At 39.2% G+C, this 21,479-nt stretch overlaps 2 protein-coding genes across 3 annotated transcripts; one reads left to right on the forward strand and one right to left on the reverse strand.

The window, feature by feature from the left end:
• On the reverse strand, positions 1 to 20,616 carry zcchc4 (zinc finger, CCHC domain containing 4). Of its 2 annotated transcripts, none has more exons than XM_028474789.1 (13): positions 20,446 to 20,616; positions 19,246 to 19,364; positions 18,024 to 18,106; positions 15,712 to 15,984; positions 15,439 to 15,519; positions 6,821 to 6,893; positions 6,586 to 6,736; positions 5,843 to 5,940; positions 4,129 to 4,250; positions 3,169 to 3,244; positions 3,033 to 3,084; positions 2,824 to 2,959; positions 1 to 177 (listed from the first exon to the last, which is right to left on the reverse strand). In XM_028474789.1, exons 1-13 carry the CDS (start codon positions 20,531 to 20,533, stop codon positions 51 to 53), a joined length of 1,479 nt encoding a protein of 492 aa, XP_028330590.1. In that variant the 5' UTR covers positions 20,534 to 20,616; the 3' UTR covers positions 1 to 50. The 2 variants fall into 2 exon arrangements, with proteins under 2 accessions (XP_028330590.1, XP_028330589.1); XM_028474788.1 differs by having other exon boundaries at positions 1 to 180.
• On the forward strand, positions 6,998 to 13,010 carry LOC114480556 (E3 ubiquitin-protein ligase TRIM62). Its single transcript, XM_028474790.1, has 7 exons — positions 6,998 to 7,129; positions 8,296 to 8,514; positions 9,709 to 9,804; positions 9,892 to 10,128; positions 10,209 to 10,228; positions 10,304 to 10,434; positions 11,895 to 13,010. Exons 2-7 carry the CDS (start codon positions 8,305 to 8,307, stop codon positions 12,491 to 12,493), a joined length of 1,293 nt encoding a protein of 430 aa, XP_028330591.1. The 5' UTR covers positions 6,998 to 7,129; positions 8,296 to 8,304; the 3' UTR covers positions 12,494 to 13,010.
• Positions 20,617 to 21,479: the final 863 nt, after the last annotated feature.

Below are 21,479 nucleotides of genomic sequence, written 5' to 3' on the forward strand. Positions count from 1 at the left end.
ATCAGTGACAACGTTTTAGTTTTATTACACAAACTATTCAAACAGTGAGTTCAGTGAGATTGTGCTGCTGCTGCTTTCTTTGCTCTGCGAGCAGCACCAGACTTCCTCTTGGTTTTCTGCTTCAACACAGCTGGACTGGGAGTCTTCCTCATCCCAGGCTTGGCTCTGAGCTGGCGACTGCTGAGTGAAACATGGAAACATGAGCTGATGTAGGGCTGGGTGATATGCACCAAAACTCATATCTCAATATTTGTTCTCAAAACTTCGATGTACGATATAAATCTGGATGGTTTTTATTCAAATGAAGTCTGAGCAGAAAGACAATTCAGGGTTAAATACCACACAGACACATTTATTAACAAACAGCTGCACAAAATGTGCCACTTTAGGCGTTTTCTCCAATAAAGGAGAAGTGAGAGTGAGGCTTGTTTGGGGCAGTAGTTCTCAACCGTGGGGTCAGGACCCCATTTGGGGTTGCAACACACTGGGAGGGGATTGCCATATGCCTTCAAGAAACTAAGAATATATATATAATTTTTTTATTAATTTGAGCCCATCTTTGCTTATTTTACCCTTTTTCTGCAACTCCACCGAACCTGCCATATTTTAACCTGTTTTAATCACTTTTTCTTGTCATATTTTTGATCCTTTTAACGCATTTTTGCTACATTACTCCAATTTCTGCCAGTTCTCCATCAAATCTCAATGCCTTTTCTGCACATTTTATTACACCTTCAAGACATTTTCAGCACTTTTAAACCCTATCCACCACTTTTTACACCTAATGTCACACATGTTGACCCATTACTGTCATTCTTTTAACCTCTTTTCACCATTTTTAATGCTTATTTTTTTGCCAATTTAACCATATTCATGATTTGTCATTATTTGCAAGATTAAACAAATTCTTTCTACTTTTTTCTGCCACTTTTTGGCCACTCTAATTTACAACTTAACACAATTTTGGTCACTTTTAAACCATTGTTATTTCTGATCAAAACATGAACCAGTTTAAACTAATTGTTCCTTCTTTTCATATTACATTACCCCCCCCTCCGCTCCCCCCCTGCATTTCTGCCACTTTAAAGCCAACATTGACCTTTTTACCACTTTTTCTGTCCATTTTTGGCCACTCTAATTTGCAACTTGCTCATGCTCTCCCACATCAAGGACATCACCGACCCCCACCTGGACCCCCTGCAGTTTGCCTATAGATCCAACAGGTCTGTAGACGATGCTGTAAACCTGGCTCTCCACTTCATCCTCCAGCACCTGGACTCCCCAGGCTCCTACGCCAGGATCCTGTTTGTGGACTTCAGCTCTGCTTTCAACACTATAATCCCAGCTCTCCTTCAGGACAAGCTTTCCCAGCTGAACGTGCCAGACTCCACCTGAAGGTGGATCACAGACTTCTCCCTGTACACCAACAGCTGCACCTCCTCTCACCAGTCAGTTAAACTCCTGAAGTTTGTAGACGACACGACCATCATCGGTCTCATCTCTGATGGAGACGAGTCTGACTACAGGTGGGAGACAGACCGGCTGGTGTCCTGGTGCAGCCAGAACAACCTGGAGCTCAATGCTTTAAAGACAGTGGAGATGATAGCAGACTTCAGGAAGAACCCAGCCCCCCTCACCCCCCTCACCCTGGGAGACTCTACAGTGAGCTCTGTGGAGTACTTCTGCTTCCTGGGGACCATCATCACCCAGGACCTCAAGTGGGAGCTGAACATCAGCTCCCTTATCAAAAAAGCTCAGTAGAGGATGAACTTTCTGCGTCAGCTGAAGAAGTTCAGTCTGCCAACAAAGATGATAGTGAACTTCTACAGCTCCATCATCCAGTCCATCCTCTGCTCCTCCATCACCATCTGGTACGCTGCAGCTACGGCCAAGGACAAGGCCAGACTGCAGCGTATCATCCACTCTGCAGAGAAGGTCATCGGCTGCAATCTACCCTCCCTCCAGGACCTGTACGCCTCCAGGATTCTGAGGCGTGCAGGAAAGATTGTGGCCGACCCCTCCCACCCCGGTCATAAACTGTTTCAATCTCTCCCTTCTGGAAGGAGGTTTCAGTCCATCAGGACCAGAACCTCCAGACACAAAAACAGCTTCTTTCCCTCTGCCACCATCCACATGAACACACCCCCAGTCACCCACTGAACCCCCTCCCACCGATCACCACCTCCATGAAGACATTACCTGCTGCACTGTATATATATATATATATATATATATTTAGCCTTTATTCTCTATCTATCCTTTATTTATCCCTCATCCTTTATATTTATCATTATTATTATTGTTGCTGGGCTGTTTCTTTGTTTTTTGTTTCATGCACCGACTACCAAGACAAATTCCTTGTACTGTCCTAAAAACTGTACTTGGCCATTAAAACATTTCTGATTCTGAACTTTTAACCAATTTCTGTGGTTTTTAAAATCCAATTTCACCACTTTTTGATCCTTTTTATTTCAGATTAAAACAAAGATTTACATCTTTTAGATAACGAAATACTATGGCACAAATAATACTATACCAGAGGATATTATTCAGATAAATAAATAAATAAATGTGGTTATCCCAGATTCATAGAACAATGGACCATCATTATATATATATATATATATATATATATATATATATATATATATATATATATGTGTATATCGACAAAGGCGATATTGTAATTTTCTATATCGCCAAAATAGAAAACTTGATAAATCTTGAATGTCGATATATTGTCCAGCTCTAAGCGGATGGAGCACAGTTGAACAGTGAAGCAGGAGGGGACATAGGTGTGTGTGTGTGTGTGTGTGTGTGTACCTCTGGGTCCTTAAAGGACACGCTCTACGTTTGTGCTTAAGGCTACCACAGGTGAAGCAGCCCGGCGTCTCGTCACTTTGGCTACACGGGTGTTCAGGGAGGCAGCAGCGCTCACAGGTAGTGCAGTGCTTCCAGGCTGAGCCCACAAACACATGCAGTTATCAAGAGAAACACAAAATAAAATCAGCTGCTCAAAGAAAACCACCTACAGGGCTTCACGCATTTCTCACACAATGAACAGTGTTTCCATTCACGACCGTCCTGAAAAATAACGTTTCTTTAATGAAAAAGTGTCAGAACTGACCAGTTTTTAATGTGTCCAAGTATGAAGCACAGCGTGTTTACCTTGGACGGGCAGAGGTTGCATTTATTGCAGTGTTTGTTCAGGGACCAAACATATCTCTCACACACTGAGCACAATCTGCAGGAACAAACACAGAATGCCAAACGTTACTTCACACCTCAAGGACTGCTTCAACAATCCGTGTACCCTTTGTTCTTTGGTTGTTCAAGAAAACAGTCATCAACATCTCCCACCAGATTGGTTGTCCTTATAACTCACAACTTTTTCCTAAATGTCCTAAATCTAAGAACTTAGATGTAAACATAACATATTATCACATCAGATTATAAAATTACTAACTATCTGAAATGGTTTCTAAGAAAAACTGTCCCCCTTTGAAGATATCTCGAACATAGTAAAGAAAAACAGAACAAGGGCAACAACTCATTTTCGAACTCCATCAAGGTATTGATACCCTGAAGCCACACACCTAATTTGGTTATCGTATCTTAAACGATTTCTAATAAAAGCCGTCACCCTTGAAGAAACCTCAAACAGAGTCCAAAAAACACAACAAGGGCAATAACTCCGGAAAAAATAATTGCGCATTTCTCATTTCAAAGTTGGTTATTCTATCTTAAACAGTTTCTGAGAAAAGCTGTACCCTTTAACTCTCCATCTCCCTTCCACACTTATTGAGGAAAATAACAAATAAACGGTGTGTTTTTTTGTTTGACTGACCCACTTCATAAGGTATGTTAGCGAGCTAACTTTGTTTTTGTGGCTGTGTTTATACAGCATTAGGAATCCGTGTACCCTTCATTCTTTGTTTATTCCGTTTTAAAACCAAATCAAAATAAACAGTGTGGTTGTTTTGTTTTTCTGATTTATTTTATACGTTGTCTCCATCTCTAACACGCCCATGAGTTAAGTAACAATATCTCCAATTTCTCTACAAAACTTTGTTTAATGTATGAATCTTTGATCCTCAGAATGAATTGTGGTTTAAAGCCAGTTGGTACCTGTAACCCTCGTCTTTGGGCAGGATGAAGTCTTTGGCTGAAATGTTGGTGAAGAGTCGGACAGGTGACTGCTTCCTGCCTGTTTTCCCATGTTTATACAAAGGATGGTTGTCATAGTCCACCTGCTCACAGAAGAACACATAGCAGCTATCACATGTCAACAGTCCTGTAGCGTCTACAGGACAAAGAGAAAGTCACCATAGGCTGCATTTAAAGCTGGCACCATTTATTGGTGTAAGTGTTGAATTGATTTGGGTTACAGTTTGTCTTGAAGCTTTTTATACCCAGAAAGCACTCAGAAGGTGTCAAAGTTGCAGCGAGATTAATTTTGTTGAGGATTCGTTTATTAAGACAAGGTTTGTCAGGAAATTTTTATCTCCCAACATGTCTCGACTGTTTCATCTGCCAGTCTCTGATGAAGACTGGCAGAACTCCAGTCATAAAATACATAATGTGCACTCAGATTTGCACCCATTTTCATGCAAGGTTGGTAAATAAGGGCCATTGTTTCTTCTTTTTGAACAGTATGTTGGGGTGCACAATACGTCGATCGCGTACATGGGCCTCAAGGCCTCAAATGAATGAGAGCAGCACGGTCACATATACCAGAAATGAAACCTAACAATTCAGCTTTTGACCTCAGTTTGAGGGGGCGCTAGCACAGCAATGTGTTATTTTCCAACCTCTAATTATAAGTTGAAGAAGACCCTCCTCCAGCCCTAAAGCCAATCACATCGACCTGTCCAGGTACATTTATTATCAGCATCTTCAGACAACCTACGTGTGTGTGGGTATTTTTAACAAATATTGTTTTTTAATGTTCCATGTTGTATTTATTGTATATATTTTACATTTTATTGTAGAGCACAAATGTGTTTTATAAATAAATTGGAAGCTATTGAAGTTCTTCTAAAGAACAAAGTGAGCTACAAACACTGAAACACTCTTATTATTATTATTGTGGGTCTTTGATGAAGTGATCAGCTGCCTTTTCAAAATTGTTTTCTTCATTGCATATTTTTTATATATATTTTAATCAAACTCAGTGTTAACTGTAAATGTTACTGTTTCAATATTATTTTGCATTTTAAAACAAAGAAGTGGAACAAACTGCAGCAGAGCTGAAGTCAACTCTTTAAAACAGTTTTAAATCCAAGTTAAAGGCGTTTCTTTTTCTCTACTGCTTATGACTGAGAGGGAGATTTTTTATGTTTTTCCTGCTGATTTACTGTTTTTATTGATTTTTTAAAAATGTTGGATGTTTTCTGATGCACTTTTTAAATCATGTAAAGCACATTGAGTTGCTTTGTGTATGAAATGCGGTGTACAAATAAATGTGCCATGCCTTAATATCATACAAATATTGAATAATTCTTGAATAATGTAATAGTAATAATAATAATTGTAATAGTGTAATTATTATCTAATTATTTACAATTAACACCCCAAAACACAGGAGATCGTGAAGAGCTGTCAGTGGTAAAAAGTAGCTGACGAGCCAAGAAAGTGTGTGCACTCCTGTTGTAAACATAATGCTGTTCAAAAAGAAGACAAAATTAATCTCAAAGACTGGCAGTTGACAGTCGAAGCAGGACGGGAGATAAAAATGTCCTGAAAAAACTTGTTTAAATAAAAGAAACCTCTACTTAACAAAAGGTGTCAAAGATGTCCTGTCAGCACAGTGAAAGCAGTAAGTGATTGTTAACGGATGTACCTGGTAGTCCAACATGGCAAACGAGGGGAAACACTCCAGGATGCGAGGCTCAAAGAAATAAGGGAATATCCAAATCATGGGCATGTCAGCATCACTGTCTGCACACGCACACACACACACAAGCCTTGATAAATGCTTTGATCGCACACCTCAATTCAAAAGTTTGGCTGAACATAAACAAAGAATGCTGACTGTAATTAGAAATCAGCTGGTTTACAAAAAAAAAAAACACACAAAGTAGTTCATTAAAGCATAGCAGATTGGTCAGAATAAGGAGCGCTCAAAGATTACGCAATCAGCTCAAAGCTGCACAAACACGATGATCACATTCACAGGGTTACAAAGGGGCGGAGCATTTCCAGTAAATTTCCACATAAACTTAAAATTATTTATTGGAATTAACGGGAAATTGGGAGTAACTTTTAAAAAAGCAGTGGTGATATTTTAGAATATGGTAAAATATATATTTCCCAACTATAATTTGGAAAATTCCCTATTTATTCTCATGGAAAGTTTCCAACTTTGAAAAAAAAAGTTGTATTATTTTAAATGGATGGTAATAATTCATGTTTGGATGGGATACAGTTATTTAAAATTAAAATTCCCATGAAAAGCAACATTATTACAGTAATCTGAGTGGAATATTTAGGCCCCAACTATAAAGTTCTCTCTGCACTTTGACCCTGATGGAGGATTGTGATGCCCTTGACCTATAAGTAATAACATCTCAGTGTGAGACTGACCAGGGCTCTGCAGCTTCCTCCATGTCTGTGACATCAGAGTGAAGCTGTGGGCCAGAGGCTTCACCAGGCCCCCAAACGGAGGGTCGGCCACCATCACCACTCGCTCCTCCTGGGACTCGGTGAGGAAGGCCTGCAGCACAGCACTGGAGCTCTGATCAAACACACATTATCATTGTGTAAAGCTGAAAGTGGGTTACCCGCACACACAGAGCAGGGAGCACAACTAAACTCTCACCTCTCCGTTAAAGAAGTGATGATTGAACATGTTGTAATGACAGAACTCCTCCTGCTTGTAGAACTGGGCATACCTGCAACACAAACATGATCAGTTTTACAGCTATTTGTGGAGGTGATGAGAAGCAAGTTTGGACTTATTGAACGCGCACACGTACACGCACACACGATTAGCAAACAGAGTGAAGCCTGAGGTGGAGTATCCAGGTTACGGTCATGTGTGTGTGCAGCAGGCTAAAGCTTGTCACATAGGAACACACCCTCACAGGCTGCACATTCTTCACTGACACTCAGCAGAGACACAGCACAGGTAAGAACTTACTTAAAGAATAGATTTTAGTTCAGCTGGGGCTGCTTTAAACAAAGACAGGAGGAGTCAGAACAGGAGATCAGGCAGTTCGCTCTAAAGTGGATCAAACAGTAAACATGACGGTAAATTAGGCCTATAGCGCCAAATGTATCATATTTGATACATTCTTTTTGGAACTCTGTAGATGATCAGTGTGATTTTTTTTCCTTAAAAAAACCAATGTATACGATTATATACATGCAATACAAGGATACACCACCATGGGGCAGTGATTAGTTTAGCAGAGGCCTTTCCAGCAACTTTACTAGCTTGTCATTTATGAGGAAAGAAGCACAGGTGGTTTTAGAGGAAAACATTTTCCAATTTTGGAAAAAATTAAGATAAGAAAAACATCCAAATTCTCACAGAAACATTCATAGGAAGAGTTGCTGGGTTGATACAGTGTGATATTAGTTTACATTTCATAATCTCTGTTTTAGTAAAACCATGTTAAAAATGGTGCTGTGGATCTATGGGGTCATGTAACTCTAAATCAGTCAATTGTCATTTAATTGCATTTCCTGCATTTTACATATCATCGAGCAACAAAAAAGTACATTTTATCTTTCATGTAAACTAAATAAATGACAGATGTGAGCACTGTGCAGGCCACTTTTCCCATGTGTGATGTGAGAAATGCTGAGTAAATCTCTATTTGAACAAGGACAGGAACTGTTTTCACAACAATGCAAATAAAAAGTTTGTGATCCACAAAATCAGGAAAAAGAAGTGAAATGTTTTATTATAGACTTCACTGTGCCAGTTCCATTGGTGGATATCTCACTGTTGCATCAAAATAATAGTATGTCATTACCAATTTGTAGACATTATGGTTTTTGTTAATAAAAAACAAACAATATTAAAGCATTGAGACCAAATGTGTCAAATATGATACAAATTAAAACTCAAATGGAAATTTAAATCTGAATTCTTTTCTGTTTTTGGTTGTTCATAGGGACCAACAAAGGCTCTAGTTTTAAAACATTGGAATTTTCTGTCAATGATTGAATGATTCAGGCTTTACAGGATTAAGCAGCTGAAAACGAGCACCAGACATTCTATGAGATATAGCTTAGTGCAGGATTTGAGTTCATCAATGTTTGATGTTTGTTTCTCGTGCCACTCAGGTTTAAAGAATGGCAGAAAAGGACAGATTATTTCAGGGTAATGGAGGATCAGCAGAGCTCCAATCAGATCCTGGAGTCCTCTCTACAGGAATGCAGAGTTTACTGCAGGACGGGCTGAGCTTCACACCGCTGGACTCAACCGACCAAAGGGTGGTTCAACCTTTTCCACGATCACCCAAACTGCAGAGGGGAGTGCCGAAAGCTGCCCCGCCCACTCAGGTAAACCTACCAATGGGGTTGTAAACATTTTGTGTGAGGTGATAATATGATCCAAACATTACCAAAAAACACTTAAAATACATCTGTGGCTATATTTGACTTCTAGCAGAGTTGGCTCAAGTTTTTGTTTCATTTATTCTGATGAATTAAAAGCTGCTTGGGACAAAACATTTTCAACCAAAGAACAATAAATCAAAGATTGCTTGAAATAAGTTGTAAAAAGTTGAATTGCTGCTCGAAAGTCTATTTAGATCTCCACTGTGAACAGTGGAGATTTCAGAAAGGTTTTGCATGTTGCATTGTGGGATATCTGAATGGATGCATAAGTGTTTTGACTTCATTCTTACCGTGATTTATTGTATATCCCCCCAAAACTCTGCCAATGTAACTTCCCAACACATTTCTGATGTTTTCACAGACTGAAAGTTTCGGCAAAACAATGACCGATGTTATTCTGGGGCTTACATGGAAAGATCCGATTCCAGCCGAAATTGAATTTTAAAGGAGTGAGCTGATATCATGAGGAATACTGGGAACAAACTAGAACAAAAATGGAGCTAATCCAATCAGTGTCCACCTTGTCTGGCAAAGAGACACAAGAAATCATGATAAGAATGAAGTAAAAACTCTTCTATGCATCTGTCTACGGGACTCCACATCCCACAATGCAATGCAGAAAACTTTCATGAAAATAGAAATAAATACTGTTTACAATGGAGATCAAAATGAACTTTCGAGCAGGAATTTCAACCTTTTACATTTTTTTTCCAAAGCAAATAACAAAAGTAGCGATTTCTAATCCAGGAGTTATGGTATGTGCCAACCTACTTAAATCTGATTTGTTCAAGCCACATCTGTCTATTCTCATTCGGAATGTTGGTACCGTTGGCTTAAAAAGTAGACAGAACAGTATTCTACTCATGCTATGGGTAGCCAAACCTAAAAATACCCAAAACAAACTTAAACAACTGAGCCGACATCATTCAACAGGTTCTCACACTTGTTTTCAATAAATGGGTCCTAAAAATACAAAGAAAATAAAGAAAATCCAGCAGGTTCAGCCTTTGGATGGGATCACATGGACCAGCTCACATTGTCTATGGGTGCTAAGCTAAGAACATGATCTGTGTTACTGACAGACTGATTCAAATGTAAGCAATCAATCCTGGAATTGCAAAGTGCTTTCCTTTCTAGGAGCAGCTCCGTCAAAAGCTGGAGGAGCTGCAGGTGGAGAAGTCAAGGACAGGGGCCCACATTCGGTCACTGAAGAAGCGTAAAGCCGACCTTTCGGTCAGTGCATTTAAACAAACTCTAGGACCACACTTGCTAATGACCCCACAGCAATGTTCTTATGCTAGCTATGGTTCCTGTCTGCAGAGAAGCACAGAGATGATGAAGCAGCAAGCTCGAGAGCATTTCGAGAACATGCATTCGGTTCTAAAACAGGATGAGTGTCAGGTCTTGGAATCTCTGGAGCTAGACCTGAGGCTGACCAGGACAAAGCTAGACCACGTTCTGAAAGACTGGGAGCAGCACCAGGACCAAGTCTGCAAAAGCATCACCTGCATCGACAGAAACTTGAAGAACAGCCCTCAATCAGCAGTAGAGCAGAAGGTTGGATCCACTAACATTTGATAAGTGCCATTCAACATGTAAGGCCTAAACGCGTCCTTTATGTTTTGTCTTTTCTAAAGGTGAACTGTGAGAATATAAGGTAAGACTCTTCATTGTAAAGGGCCAAGTTTTCAGAGCCTGTACAGCTTTTTAATCTGATGAATCCCCAACCCAGTCCAAAGAAGCCACACGAGTCCGAGCAGGAAATCAAGCTGAATAAGGAGAGATTTGAAAAACTGCTGAAAACACTGTCCTCCATCTCCAAAACCTTGAAGGCCCAGCTGCAGAGGAAGACCCTATTGCTGGGTACGTAGAGCATTCTGAAGGAAGGCCCTTAGAGCGGCTGCTTTCTCAAGTTCACAGTCACAGTAAATGTACCAAGAATGGCACCCCAATATAATTAGTACAATAGTGGGTCACATTGGGCAAAGTGAGAATGTTGGGCCCAAAAATTGTTGGGTCATAGGCAAAGGTTAAACCAATGCAGCAATAATGCAAAAAATAAGGTTGTCTGTTGGAGAACACAGTGCTTTCTTAAACCAGTGTGTAATCTACATGTTTGGTTTAGGGCAGGGGTCTGCAACCTTTATTCTCAAATGAGCCATTTTGTCTAATCTCACCTGGATTGAAATCCTCCCAGAGCCGAATAAATATTTTCACAATTTAAAAAAAATACAGTTTATACAATTATATAGTTAAAACAATATCTAATAATTTTACGAGTTAATGGATTTGAAGGGCTACAAAAAATTACTTGAATTTGATAACACGATCATGTCGTCTGACACATGCTAAAATGCTAATTTCTTGCAACATATTAAGCATGCATATTAAGCCTGCATGTTGGCAGTTAAATAAATCTTTCCCAGCATAAATACAATCTCTTTTTTCCAAAACAATCTTTTTGTTAGTTATCTTACTAGGGACTTAAAACTTAAGGTTAGCCACAGGTGCAAGGAGGTGAAGTAGGAAGCTGGTAGAGTTATTGTACAATGTGATTTATGTTTAGGTTAACAAATTGTTCTATTTTATCATAATTTTGTTTGAAGTTCATGTCATTATTCATCAATACCCTCTGTCAGAAATAACAATTCATTATTTTATTTTTTTTAAGCTATAGGGAGCCATTGGAAAAGAGTCAAAGAGCCAGATGAGGCTCTAGAGCCGCAGGTTGCAGACCCCTGATTTAGGACAATTACTGTTTGCACATTATGTTATCAGGTACTCCTTTAATGGATAACTTCAGCTATGTCAAAACTTGGAATGCTAGTGTAGTAAAGTAGCACAAACAGGAAGCAATGCAGTGGGTTGTGGAGGGAAAGGTGTGCTTGTATCCCTGTGACTATAGAGCACCACCAAACACCCAATACATACTTCAAAAAACAGGTATCTGGTCTAATAGTACTTTGAGAATGCAGGAAAAAAAATATGCGTGAAGCTATGTAGTGAAAATCTGTCCAAAGGCCACTCAAGACGTCTCCTCCATGTACTCGCCAACCATTTCTACATTTATCTTGTAGCATCCATCAATCTCCTGCCGGTTGTCATATTCGGGTCAGGGGCAGCTCCTAAGCAGGGTGAAGTGTAACCACCCCAAGATAAAATGAGTGACACTTTAGGACTAATGTTTTTAATGTAACTTTCACTTTGAGCAAAATCTTCCTGTGGGCCAAACTAGACCCACAGCTCTTGAGTTTGACACCCCTGAACTATAGGAATGACTATGGTGGCTAAGACAAACTCTTACATCTCTCTTTTCATTCCAGATTTTGCCTCTATTCTGATTGACAAGCAAACTTGCCATAATCAGATCACGGTGACCTCAGAGGGGCGGGGCTTGTCCTTTTCCAGTTCAGCTTCTTCGATAGCCGAGTCCCCTCTGCAGTTCGATAAAGTGTGCTGTGCTCTTGGCTCCCGCCCAGTCACCATGGGCCAGAGTTACTGGGAAGTGGACGTTAGCTGCTGCTCCTCCTGGGCTGTGGGCGTGGCCTATGCCCGCATGGAACGCAAAGGCCGAGACAAAGGTGCCAAACTTGGCCGTAACAGAAACTCTTGGTGTGTCGAGCTCCGTGATGGGAATCTGTCAGCGTGGCACAACGATCGGCACGTGGCCTGCCAGGGTATGGCGTCCGGCCTGCTGGGACGAGTGGGCGTGTTTGTGAACTATGAGAAGGGTCAGCTGACGTTTTACGATGCAGATAGCATGTTGGTCCTGCAGAAGTTCTCGGCGGCTGTGATGCCGGTGTTTGACAGAGTACATCACCAGTTCATGGAGCCCTTGTACCCTGCTGTGTGCTTCCTGAAACCACCAGAGAAACAGATCTGGCCAAACCACATAGAGTTCTGTCAACTCAACTCTCCATGATGGATACACGCAACCGCAAGGAATTCAAGGGAACTGCACAATTACCAGAGTCAATGACATCAGTGTATCGAAGAAAGAACTAAGCAGCGAACACACAGATGCGGCCCGATATGATTTGTACTGCTGATACTGGTCAACAGGGAAAACAGATTTTTCTCCCACTTAAACTGCAGTTAAGACTTTGAAAAAACATTTTAACATTAAAGAGTAACAAAACCCCAAAAACACTTCAAAGTACGGCTCAGTGGTAGAGTGGGTAGTCCAATAACCGAAAGGTTAGAGGTTGTTGTTGTGTCCTTGGGCAAGACACATCACCGACATTGCTGAGTATGAATGTGGTGTGTGAGTGAGTGCTGATGATGGTCGGAGGGACTGATGGCAGCCTCACTCCTGTTAGTCTGCCCCAGGGCAGCTGTGGCTACAATAGTAGCTTACCACCACTAATTGTGGAGTGAAAGAATAATGCACATCAATGTAAAGCGCTTTGAGTGTCTCTGATAAAGCGCTATATAAAATCCAATGCATTATTATTATTTGGTGCATTTTGTTGTAAAACGTAGGCGTGACTGCCCTCTATGGGTTGAAACTAGGGGTGTACATTGCCATGAATTAAGGCTGGGCGATATATCAAATTTTTAATAAATATCGATATATTTATCTAGGAGATATAGCATAGGACTATATCGTAATATTGATATAATTCACGTAACATTAAAAGTTTCTTCAGTAGAGCCTCCAGTATGCCTTTTTCTCCTCTGTCTCTCTCAATCTTGCCCCGCCCCTCTGTCACTCTGCCCCTCTGATCACAGCTGAAACAAACCAGCTGAAAGCTTCAATGACTCGTGCTGTTGCCTTATGAAAGTGGGGCGAGATTACCAAGGCAGAAGCCTACCATATTGTTAAGGACATGGTCTCCATAATAAGAAAGTCTATGACAGGCATAATGCTCAGTAAAACACTGTGTGCGGGAGTGTGCGCGCTGTAAAGATCCAGAGGTCTCCGCGGGTCAATAACGTTATAAACAGGACTCAAAACAACTCGTTACGTCACATTGCACATTTATTGTATGCAGGGGAAGCTTAAACACTGCTTATATGTCGTTTCAGACGGGGCGATAACAGAAAAGTAACAAAACTCCGTCCACTTCAAATCAGGAAGTAGGCATGTCTGACTCAACTCTGACCACACGTTACCATGGCTCCCTTAAAGGGACAGTCCTCAGAAGGCCATCATTACAGCGTGTATGTGCGTGCTAGTAGTGGCAACGGTTTATATATTATGTATCTGATCAATTCACATCTGTCAATAATAAATAAATAAATAATTGCTAGGTAATTGTAATAATAATAAAAAAACTGTACAGCACTTTGGTCAGCTGAAGTTGTTTTTAAAATGTGCACAAATCCACATAATTTGTTTTATACATTTTGATATTGTTCTCTACACCTCTGTTAATAAAGGTGTTATTTTAAGGGTTTGCCTCTGAAAAAAAGGAACTAACAGGCACGCTATGCTATAAATATAAAACACAAGTGGTATGTTTAACAAATTTATATTTTTAAATTATATTTTTTAAAAAAGTATAAATTTTGCTTCTACAATAGATTCTGATTCTGTTGCGTTTTTTAAATTCTTTTTATAAAAAAAAGGAACCACATCTCTAAATGTGCCCAGTATGTTTTGTGAAAAAGTGCAATCAACTTCCAAGTTAAAATGCATTGAGTAGTTTAACGAGGTCTGACCTAGTGACCGGCGTTTACGTGCTATTCATATGCGCAAATATTGCAATATATCGCCAAATCGATTTTTTCTTACACCCTTAGTTGAAGCTCTGCTATTACTATTGAATTTTGATATTTGTTGAGAATGGTGGTTTGTGAGATTTTTGTGGCTTCTCAAGTCAAGAACCACCATTGTTGGCCCCGCCCCTCCTATGAAAACTAGCACCCGTCGTCTCTGCAATCAGTGGTGAGTTGTTGGATTGAGAGAATTGTGAATAAAGAGAAATAGTGAGTATTGAGTAGCTAGTTAGCATAGCATTGATTGTTCTTATAGTATAATCTATAGTATAGACTGGGCGTGTCTAAACTGCTACAGGAGCCCCGCCCATATTCAAGGCTTTTTTAATTTCCATTCTTCCTTACTGATGATGCAATGAGACAATAGTAATCCTTTTACATCAGGGTTCTCTCAAGCGCTGTGATTCAGATCCCCTATGCTGTGATGTTTTCTGTTGTTTTTTTAATCAGTACAGTTAGAATCCAAACAAAAACAATCAACTAAATAAAACAATAGAAAAATATAAAATGTTTGAGTTGTCCAATATTAATGTGGGTCCCACATAATACCAAAACTAAAATTGAAACAAATGTTTGGCTTTAAAGTAAGGCTGTAACAAAGATTTAAAAAATAAATAAATAAATAAAAACTTTCGCTTTACTTTACAAAATTTGACCCTCAAAATGCAGGAAATTGTGTTTTAGAGGGTTTTACATTTCATAATTTTGCAGTTCCTGGTGAGAACCCTGACCATAATAGTAATCCAGCCAAAATGTTGAGGTTTAGGTTTAAATAAGTTTGTTCGTGTGTTATTCTTTTTCTAATTAATGTGAAGAGTTTCTTTCTAATGTTCAAATAAAAGTGGATTTCAAGAAATCTTCAGTGATATAAGATACTTGAATGCAGTAGGTATTTTCTCAATATTTGTTATTTCTTTGTTATTTCCTGTTAATATTCACTTATTTCCTTTGGTTTACACATTAATTGCAGCATACAAAACAGGTCTGAAAATTCAAGTATTTTTGGCCAAAAAAAAAAAAAAAAAAAGACCAACAAAGAATGCAACAATTACAGCAGAACCATCACCATCTTATCATCACTATGAACATGCACAGACTCAGACTATTCTCTGTAACTGGTTTCCTGTTACAGCACTGGCCTCCTACCTGTAGTCTATGTCCAGCAGCAGACTCTTTATCAAAGGTTGTTTCTCCTCCAGATTTCGCAGCTTGATGAACTCGTGCAGTCTGAAACCAACAATGACTGATGATAGCACAACGCTACAGAACACAAATCAGTAAAAACCATTACATTTTGAGATGTACTAATAAACGGTAGAGGCGGTCTTCTACTAATCAAATGGTTTATGACTCAATACCAGGTGTCAGAGCATGTAAATAATGAATTACTTATTACTCTCATGATGAACACTGTCTTACCTGGGCGTGCCCACACACAGCACCATGTTGTATCCCAGAGCAGTGACGGTGTCCAGCAAGAAGTGTGCGCTGCGTTCAGTGAACAGGTACTGGGCGTAGCTCTTCTTGTTCTCCAGCGGGCGCAGCAGCGTGCTGGGCCTCCTCAGCTGGGCTGTGCTGACTGCCGCGCAGCTGTGGGCGGAGTGAGCGCCGTGTTCTGCAGGAAGCAGCAGCAGCTGACAGTCCTGACAGAACCGCTTCTCGTGCACAGCAAGGGATGCAAACTTTACAAACCTGAGGGCCACAAATGAAAAGAACCACCCGCAGTCAGCATTTATGATTTCTATTATAACGCCACATTGACCCAGTCACACAAACAGCTGATCTCATGCTTGTTCTGTCGATACTATTTCAACTTTTACTCAACATTCATGTGTTTCTGTGTGTGAGAATACATTCCAGAGACTTACAAACCTCATAGTTGTTTTGTTACACTTCTTTCTACTTTTTGATATTTAGCAACTTCTTTAGAAATTAAACCGAGGGCCGCATAATCTTGTGAGGCCCACAATGTTAAAGCGCAGAATTACCAGCTAATACCAAAAAAAAAAAAAAAAAAAAACGACTAAAATACACAAAATGACAACAAAAATACACAAAATGGCCTTCATTCATTAACCTTGCGTAAAAACGGCTGTGAATCTGAGTGCACGTTTGGTTTAACTTTAGACACGTTAATCCCAAATACCTGCTTTAGGTACTATCACTCACTCATTCCCCCTGTCCACAGCCACCAACTTTATAGCTAAGCTTCACACTTGTCACCATACTGGGTTGATTACACAACATAATAAGCACAACTTAATACAACTTCACTGTAAAATAATCTATTCTTCCGCACCCTTTCTATTTCCTACCTTGAGTCTCTCCACGCATCACATGTCACTGCTATCCTACCCGCTTTCTGCAGCGATGCTATGACTTCTGTTTTGGTTGGTTGTAAAGCTTCTGGATGAACGTATCAGTAACGTACCGTCAAGAAGACATGGTATATCTCGGCTCCAAAGTATGCAGCAGCGCACGAAAGCCCTGGTTTTCCACAACCGAGTAAGGACGTAAATCCTTATCAATAAATGTTAAAATCGACTTGTTAATCCACTTCACCTTTTCCGAAGAGGGTGTAAACTTTGTTGTGACTTGTTCGATTATTCTCTGGTTAGCGTGCTATAGGGCTTCTCATGTTTGTTGTGTTCCCAAAATACTTACATTTTGTGTAACAGAGCTTACATTACAGCGTGGCTCTTGTCCAGTTCATTTCCGCTGTGGACATTAAAGAAACATCAGATTTTAAGCTGCACGGGGCTAGTCTTAACTCCCGCAAGTCCATGCATCCTTGTTGTGGTGCTCTCTTTAAAGTGTCCCTCTGGAAACGTCCTTCACGCCACAGTTCCGCTGCCTTTTTGTTCAGACTTTTAAACGTCCGCTAAAATTTAGATTTTTGATTACAGGAAATTAAAGAATCGATTCAGAATCGTCCACCTCCGAATCTCGATGCATCTAAGAATAGATTTTTTCCTCCCACCTCTACCAATTACTGCATCACATTTGTAAAAGTTTACGGAACTATTTACATTCAAAAGCATGAATGAGGTCCTAGTTCCTTCGTATAGCTCCCAGTGACGTGCTGTATGGAGGAAACAGGACCTCATTCTCAAAGCAAAGAATGCGCACTGGGTGAACCTCTGCGCTCCTGCTCGGTAGCAGAGTTTACCAGCAGGTTTATACTGTATCCCACGAAAGGAAATCCAAAAAAGTGGTAGCAGTAACAATGTGTGTGTGGTTTATTTTTTTAATCATTTCATTTTGTTTAATTTGTTTCAATAATCTGTTTTAATTTGTTCTGAATGTGTGTCTGCTTATGCTTCAATGACAGCTGAGGTTTGTTTAATTCTTTATTTTCAGACACAGTCAAATTTTGCTGTGCTAAGCCGATAATCCGCACACAGATTTGCATAAACGAGCTCAGACCTGACATGAAATCTGATCGTAGTGTACGCTCACGCCAGAATTGATGAGCCAATGACTACAAAACTCGTTGTTCTTTCCTGCATTAATGCTCTGATTGGTCATTATTCTAAACGCTGATTGTGGTCCTCTGCTCAGGCAATCACAGTTTTGTGGCCCCCACTGTGATTAAAAGTTGTCCATCCCTGCCCTAAATTGTTCCAAACACTTGTGTGTCCTGTATGATAGTCATGCATTTCTCCATTAATGTGATACATGTTGCGTTAACGCGTGCATATACCAGGAGGTTGAACCTGAGAGTTACTCACCTGTTACACTGCTGCTGCTGTGTGAAACCAACTCGCTTTAACTGGTTCTCAGACTTTCTGGCCTTCAGTCTTTCTTCTGACACCTTCCAAACAAAGCAGGTCAAACACAATGCTGCATTAAGAACAATTGACAGATACACTTAAATTGTATGAAATGAGTGTCACTCTCAGAAATACCCAGATTTATGTCTAAAATGTAAATCTCCTTCATGTCCTGCTGTGATATTTCTCACATTTACAAGACATTTAAAAAAAAGATTAAAGATCAGCATCATTATAAAGGCATGATCAATTTTGACAGTTAATTTGTGTTAATTTAAAAGTTGGAAGCTTACCATGACAATTTTTTTGGCACACAACAGGAACGAACATGGAATTTAATAAATGGGAGGTTGTTCTTTAAAGGTCCCATGTCATGCTATTTTTCACCCATCTCCATTTGTTCTAAAAACCTCAAAAACATAGTATTTGAGGTTTATTTTCCCAAACTCGCCTGTTTTCCAGAGTTTTAGCCTCTGAAAAGTCACTTTCTAAGCAACTCTACACAAACAGGCTGATTTGCATCCTAGTTATGCATATTCAAGAGTGGGTGTGTCGAGATATGATATTTGCTAAATGTTTGTTTAGTGTCAATATTAAGTTTTTCTGCAACAAGCAGTGGCTGATTAATCTGTTTTATTTTTGTCCACATGTGGCTAAGTTTTGGGTCAGTGTACAGTCATGGCTAAAGTCTATGGATATAGTTTTGCGAATCACACCACAGAATATTTTGTTTAGTGTTTTGTATTGGGAATGATTTACCTTAAAATGTGCTATTTGTTTAAGCACTTGTTTGTTCTCCTTATTTTTCCTGCACTTTAGTTTTTAATTCTGTTTGGTAGAATTTTGTTACGTTGTGGTGAATGTATTTAAGTTATAAATAAACTGTCTTTAATATTGATTCATGCTTCATTTTCCTATATATTGACATAAGCCTAGCCTAAACGAAAGAACAATTTATGTATAATACATATCATATTGTTTATTAGAACACATTACATTGATTTATTGAAAAATACATGAGAAGAGGACCTTGAAAAAAAAAAAAAAAAACATTGCAAATTAAATTGCAATTGCAATATTGAGGAAAAAAAAAAAATCGCAATTATATTATTTTCCAAAATTGTTCAGCCCTAGTCGTGACTCATAACAACAGAATGGATGAACAAGGAGAGAAAAAAACCTTCTCATCTTCCCACTGGAAGAAGTTGCAGTCCTTTCTGTCCCGACAGGCAGAGCAGGCGTAGAACCTGCGAGGTGCTTCTCCTCCTTTGCTGAGCTTCTCAAACAGCAGGGTTGGACCTAGAAGCAAAGGACAACATAAGTATAGCACAGACTACAGAGAGCTACATGCTCATTTCCATCCTTGGGCAGAAGCAAAGTGACAACAGCCAATCACCAGAGGAGAAAGCTCCTCCACAATAGACAAAATACAACATTACATTATCCATTCATTAATGATTAATAGTTACACATCTGATTCACTTAAAACTGCCACTAAGTGCTACATTCATCTAAAAGGTTGCATTGCTGAACTTGCTGACAGTGACCAGGTGGTAATACAATAAGTAAATGTGAAAATATAATTGAATGCATAAAACTTTTAGCTGCGTCTGTACTCATTCGGTGCCCATTAAATATGAACTGATACAAATTAAATTATACAGTGTTAATCATTTTAGATATATGCTTTTTAAACAACAGTATTCTGTTCAACTCGACACCTAAATAATAACAGACCAAAATTTGCAATTTATCTACCTTTAAAAGTTAAACTATTCCTTACAGGGAAATACATGTTGACAATTTTATTCACATTAATGTCAGACATGACATATATACAGTAACTGCATCGTCTGAGTACATCTGGGTGATTACTTCCGGGCAGACCTACGGAAGCCGGAAGGTCATTATTATTAACAGTAACATTGAACAAGAGGGGCCCTAAGATGGAACCTTGTGGAACCCTGATTGAGATAAGAGGACATAGTGCTCTTGATTCCTGTGCAGTGTTTTCTATCATTCAAGTATGATTTAACCCATTTAATGCACCTGCTCAGAGATTATGACCGGTTAATTTGGATAAAAGAATGCTGTGGTTTAATGTGTCAAATTATTTCACATAGTGCGTGCCACACACGCACAATAAAACTCGTTTTTTCAGACTTTGAACTGAAATACACACTAATTTTCGTTATACTTATATGCCGCATTTGTAAAACTAAATCACATATTCATATTAAATTGTTTTTTTTTTTGTTTTTTTTTTTTAACTATATTTAAACCAAACGCAATATATTGCTAAAAACTAGAATTTTCCAACAGAGCTCTGCATAGAGCTGCTGAGTAGGGTAAAAAATAACCATGTGGTAAAAACACGTACCGTGAGGACAGCATGGCGCCTCCTTCCCGGCTTCTGGAATTAAAACCTCTAATCCTAAACTATCACCATGTGACTCTGTGGTTTCCATACTGACAGAGTTACAAATGATACAGGTTACAAACTAATTAAAAAGCAGAGAGGTTCAGCACGAGCAGCGACACACATGTGCGTCAGGTGTCGCACGAATATGACGTAGAAGACGTAAATCAAAACAGACTGCTTTTGCGTTTACTATTTTTATTTTTATTCTCGATGTAACGCAATGACCTAGTTATATATCAGGAGTATATTGTGAAAAAAAATGTTAAGACAAGTATTCAACTGTTTAAAATCTTTTTTTTTCTTCTTCTTTTCACTCAAGACTACATTTCCCAGAGACCCCCGCGTTACAAAGGCAGCGGCAGTGTCAGAGGATGCTGAAGCTCATAACAAAATATTATATGCACATATGCAGGTCTGCTAAATGCGATTTTATTGTTTCAAAGGCTCCTAGATAAAACGTAGCCCGCCAGGGGACATCACGAGAAAATTAATTATTGCATTATTTCGCAATAATTTGCAATAAAACGATAGTGATAGCCATTATGGTGGAAACACATTTTTATTCTTAGTAGTAGGTTAGTTCTTAAAGTAATGAAATAACCTGTATTCTCAACGCTTTTGGTGCAGATGCAGACAATACAATTGAATGGGATCCAAATCTTTCTGAGGTGTAAACTGATGATTCAGCTGTAGTTGTGAACTGCCATAATAACTGTAAGTCAGTTTGGTGGACCATTTGAACTTGTATACATTTATTTAATAAATCAATTAAATTTTTTAAAACTTGTATCAAATCCAAATTCCATGAGAATCTTTGAGGTGCATATTACAACTGATCATCATGCAACATCAGCCAATGCCATAAATGGACAATGTACGCTCCAGGATGTTGTTGAAGATGTACAGATATAGACATGTCTCTGTCACCATGCTGTTCTTAAACCCATCTCATTATAGCTTTTGTTCTTTTTGGGTAGGATGCTAATGCTCTT

The sequence above is a fragment of the Gouania willdenowi genome, chromosome 18, assembly GCF_900634775.1.
Source record: "Gouania willdenowi chromosome 18, fGouWil2.1, whole genome shotgun sequence".
Taxonomy (NCBI): domain Eukaryota; kingdom Metazoa; phylum Chordata; class Actinopteri; order Blenniiformes; family Gobiesocidae; genus Gouania; species Gouania willdenowi.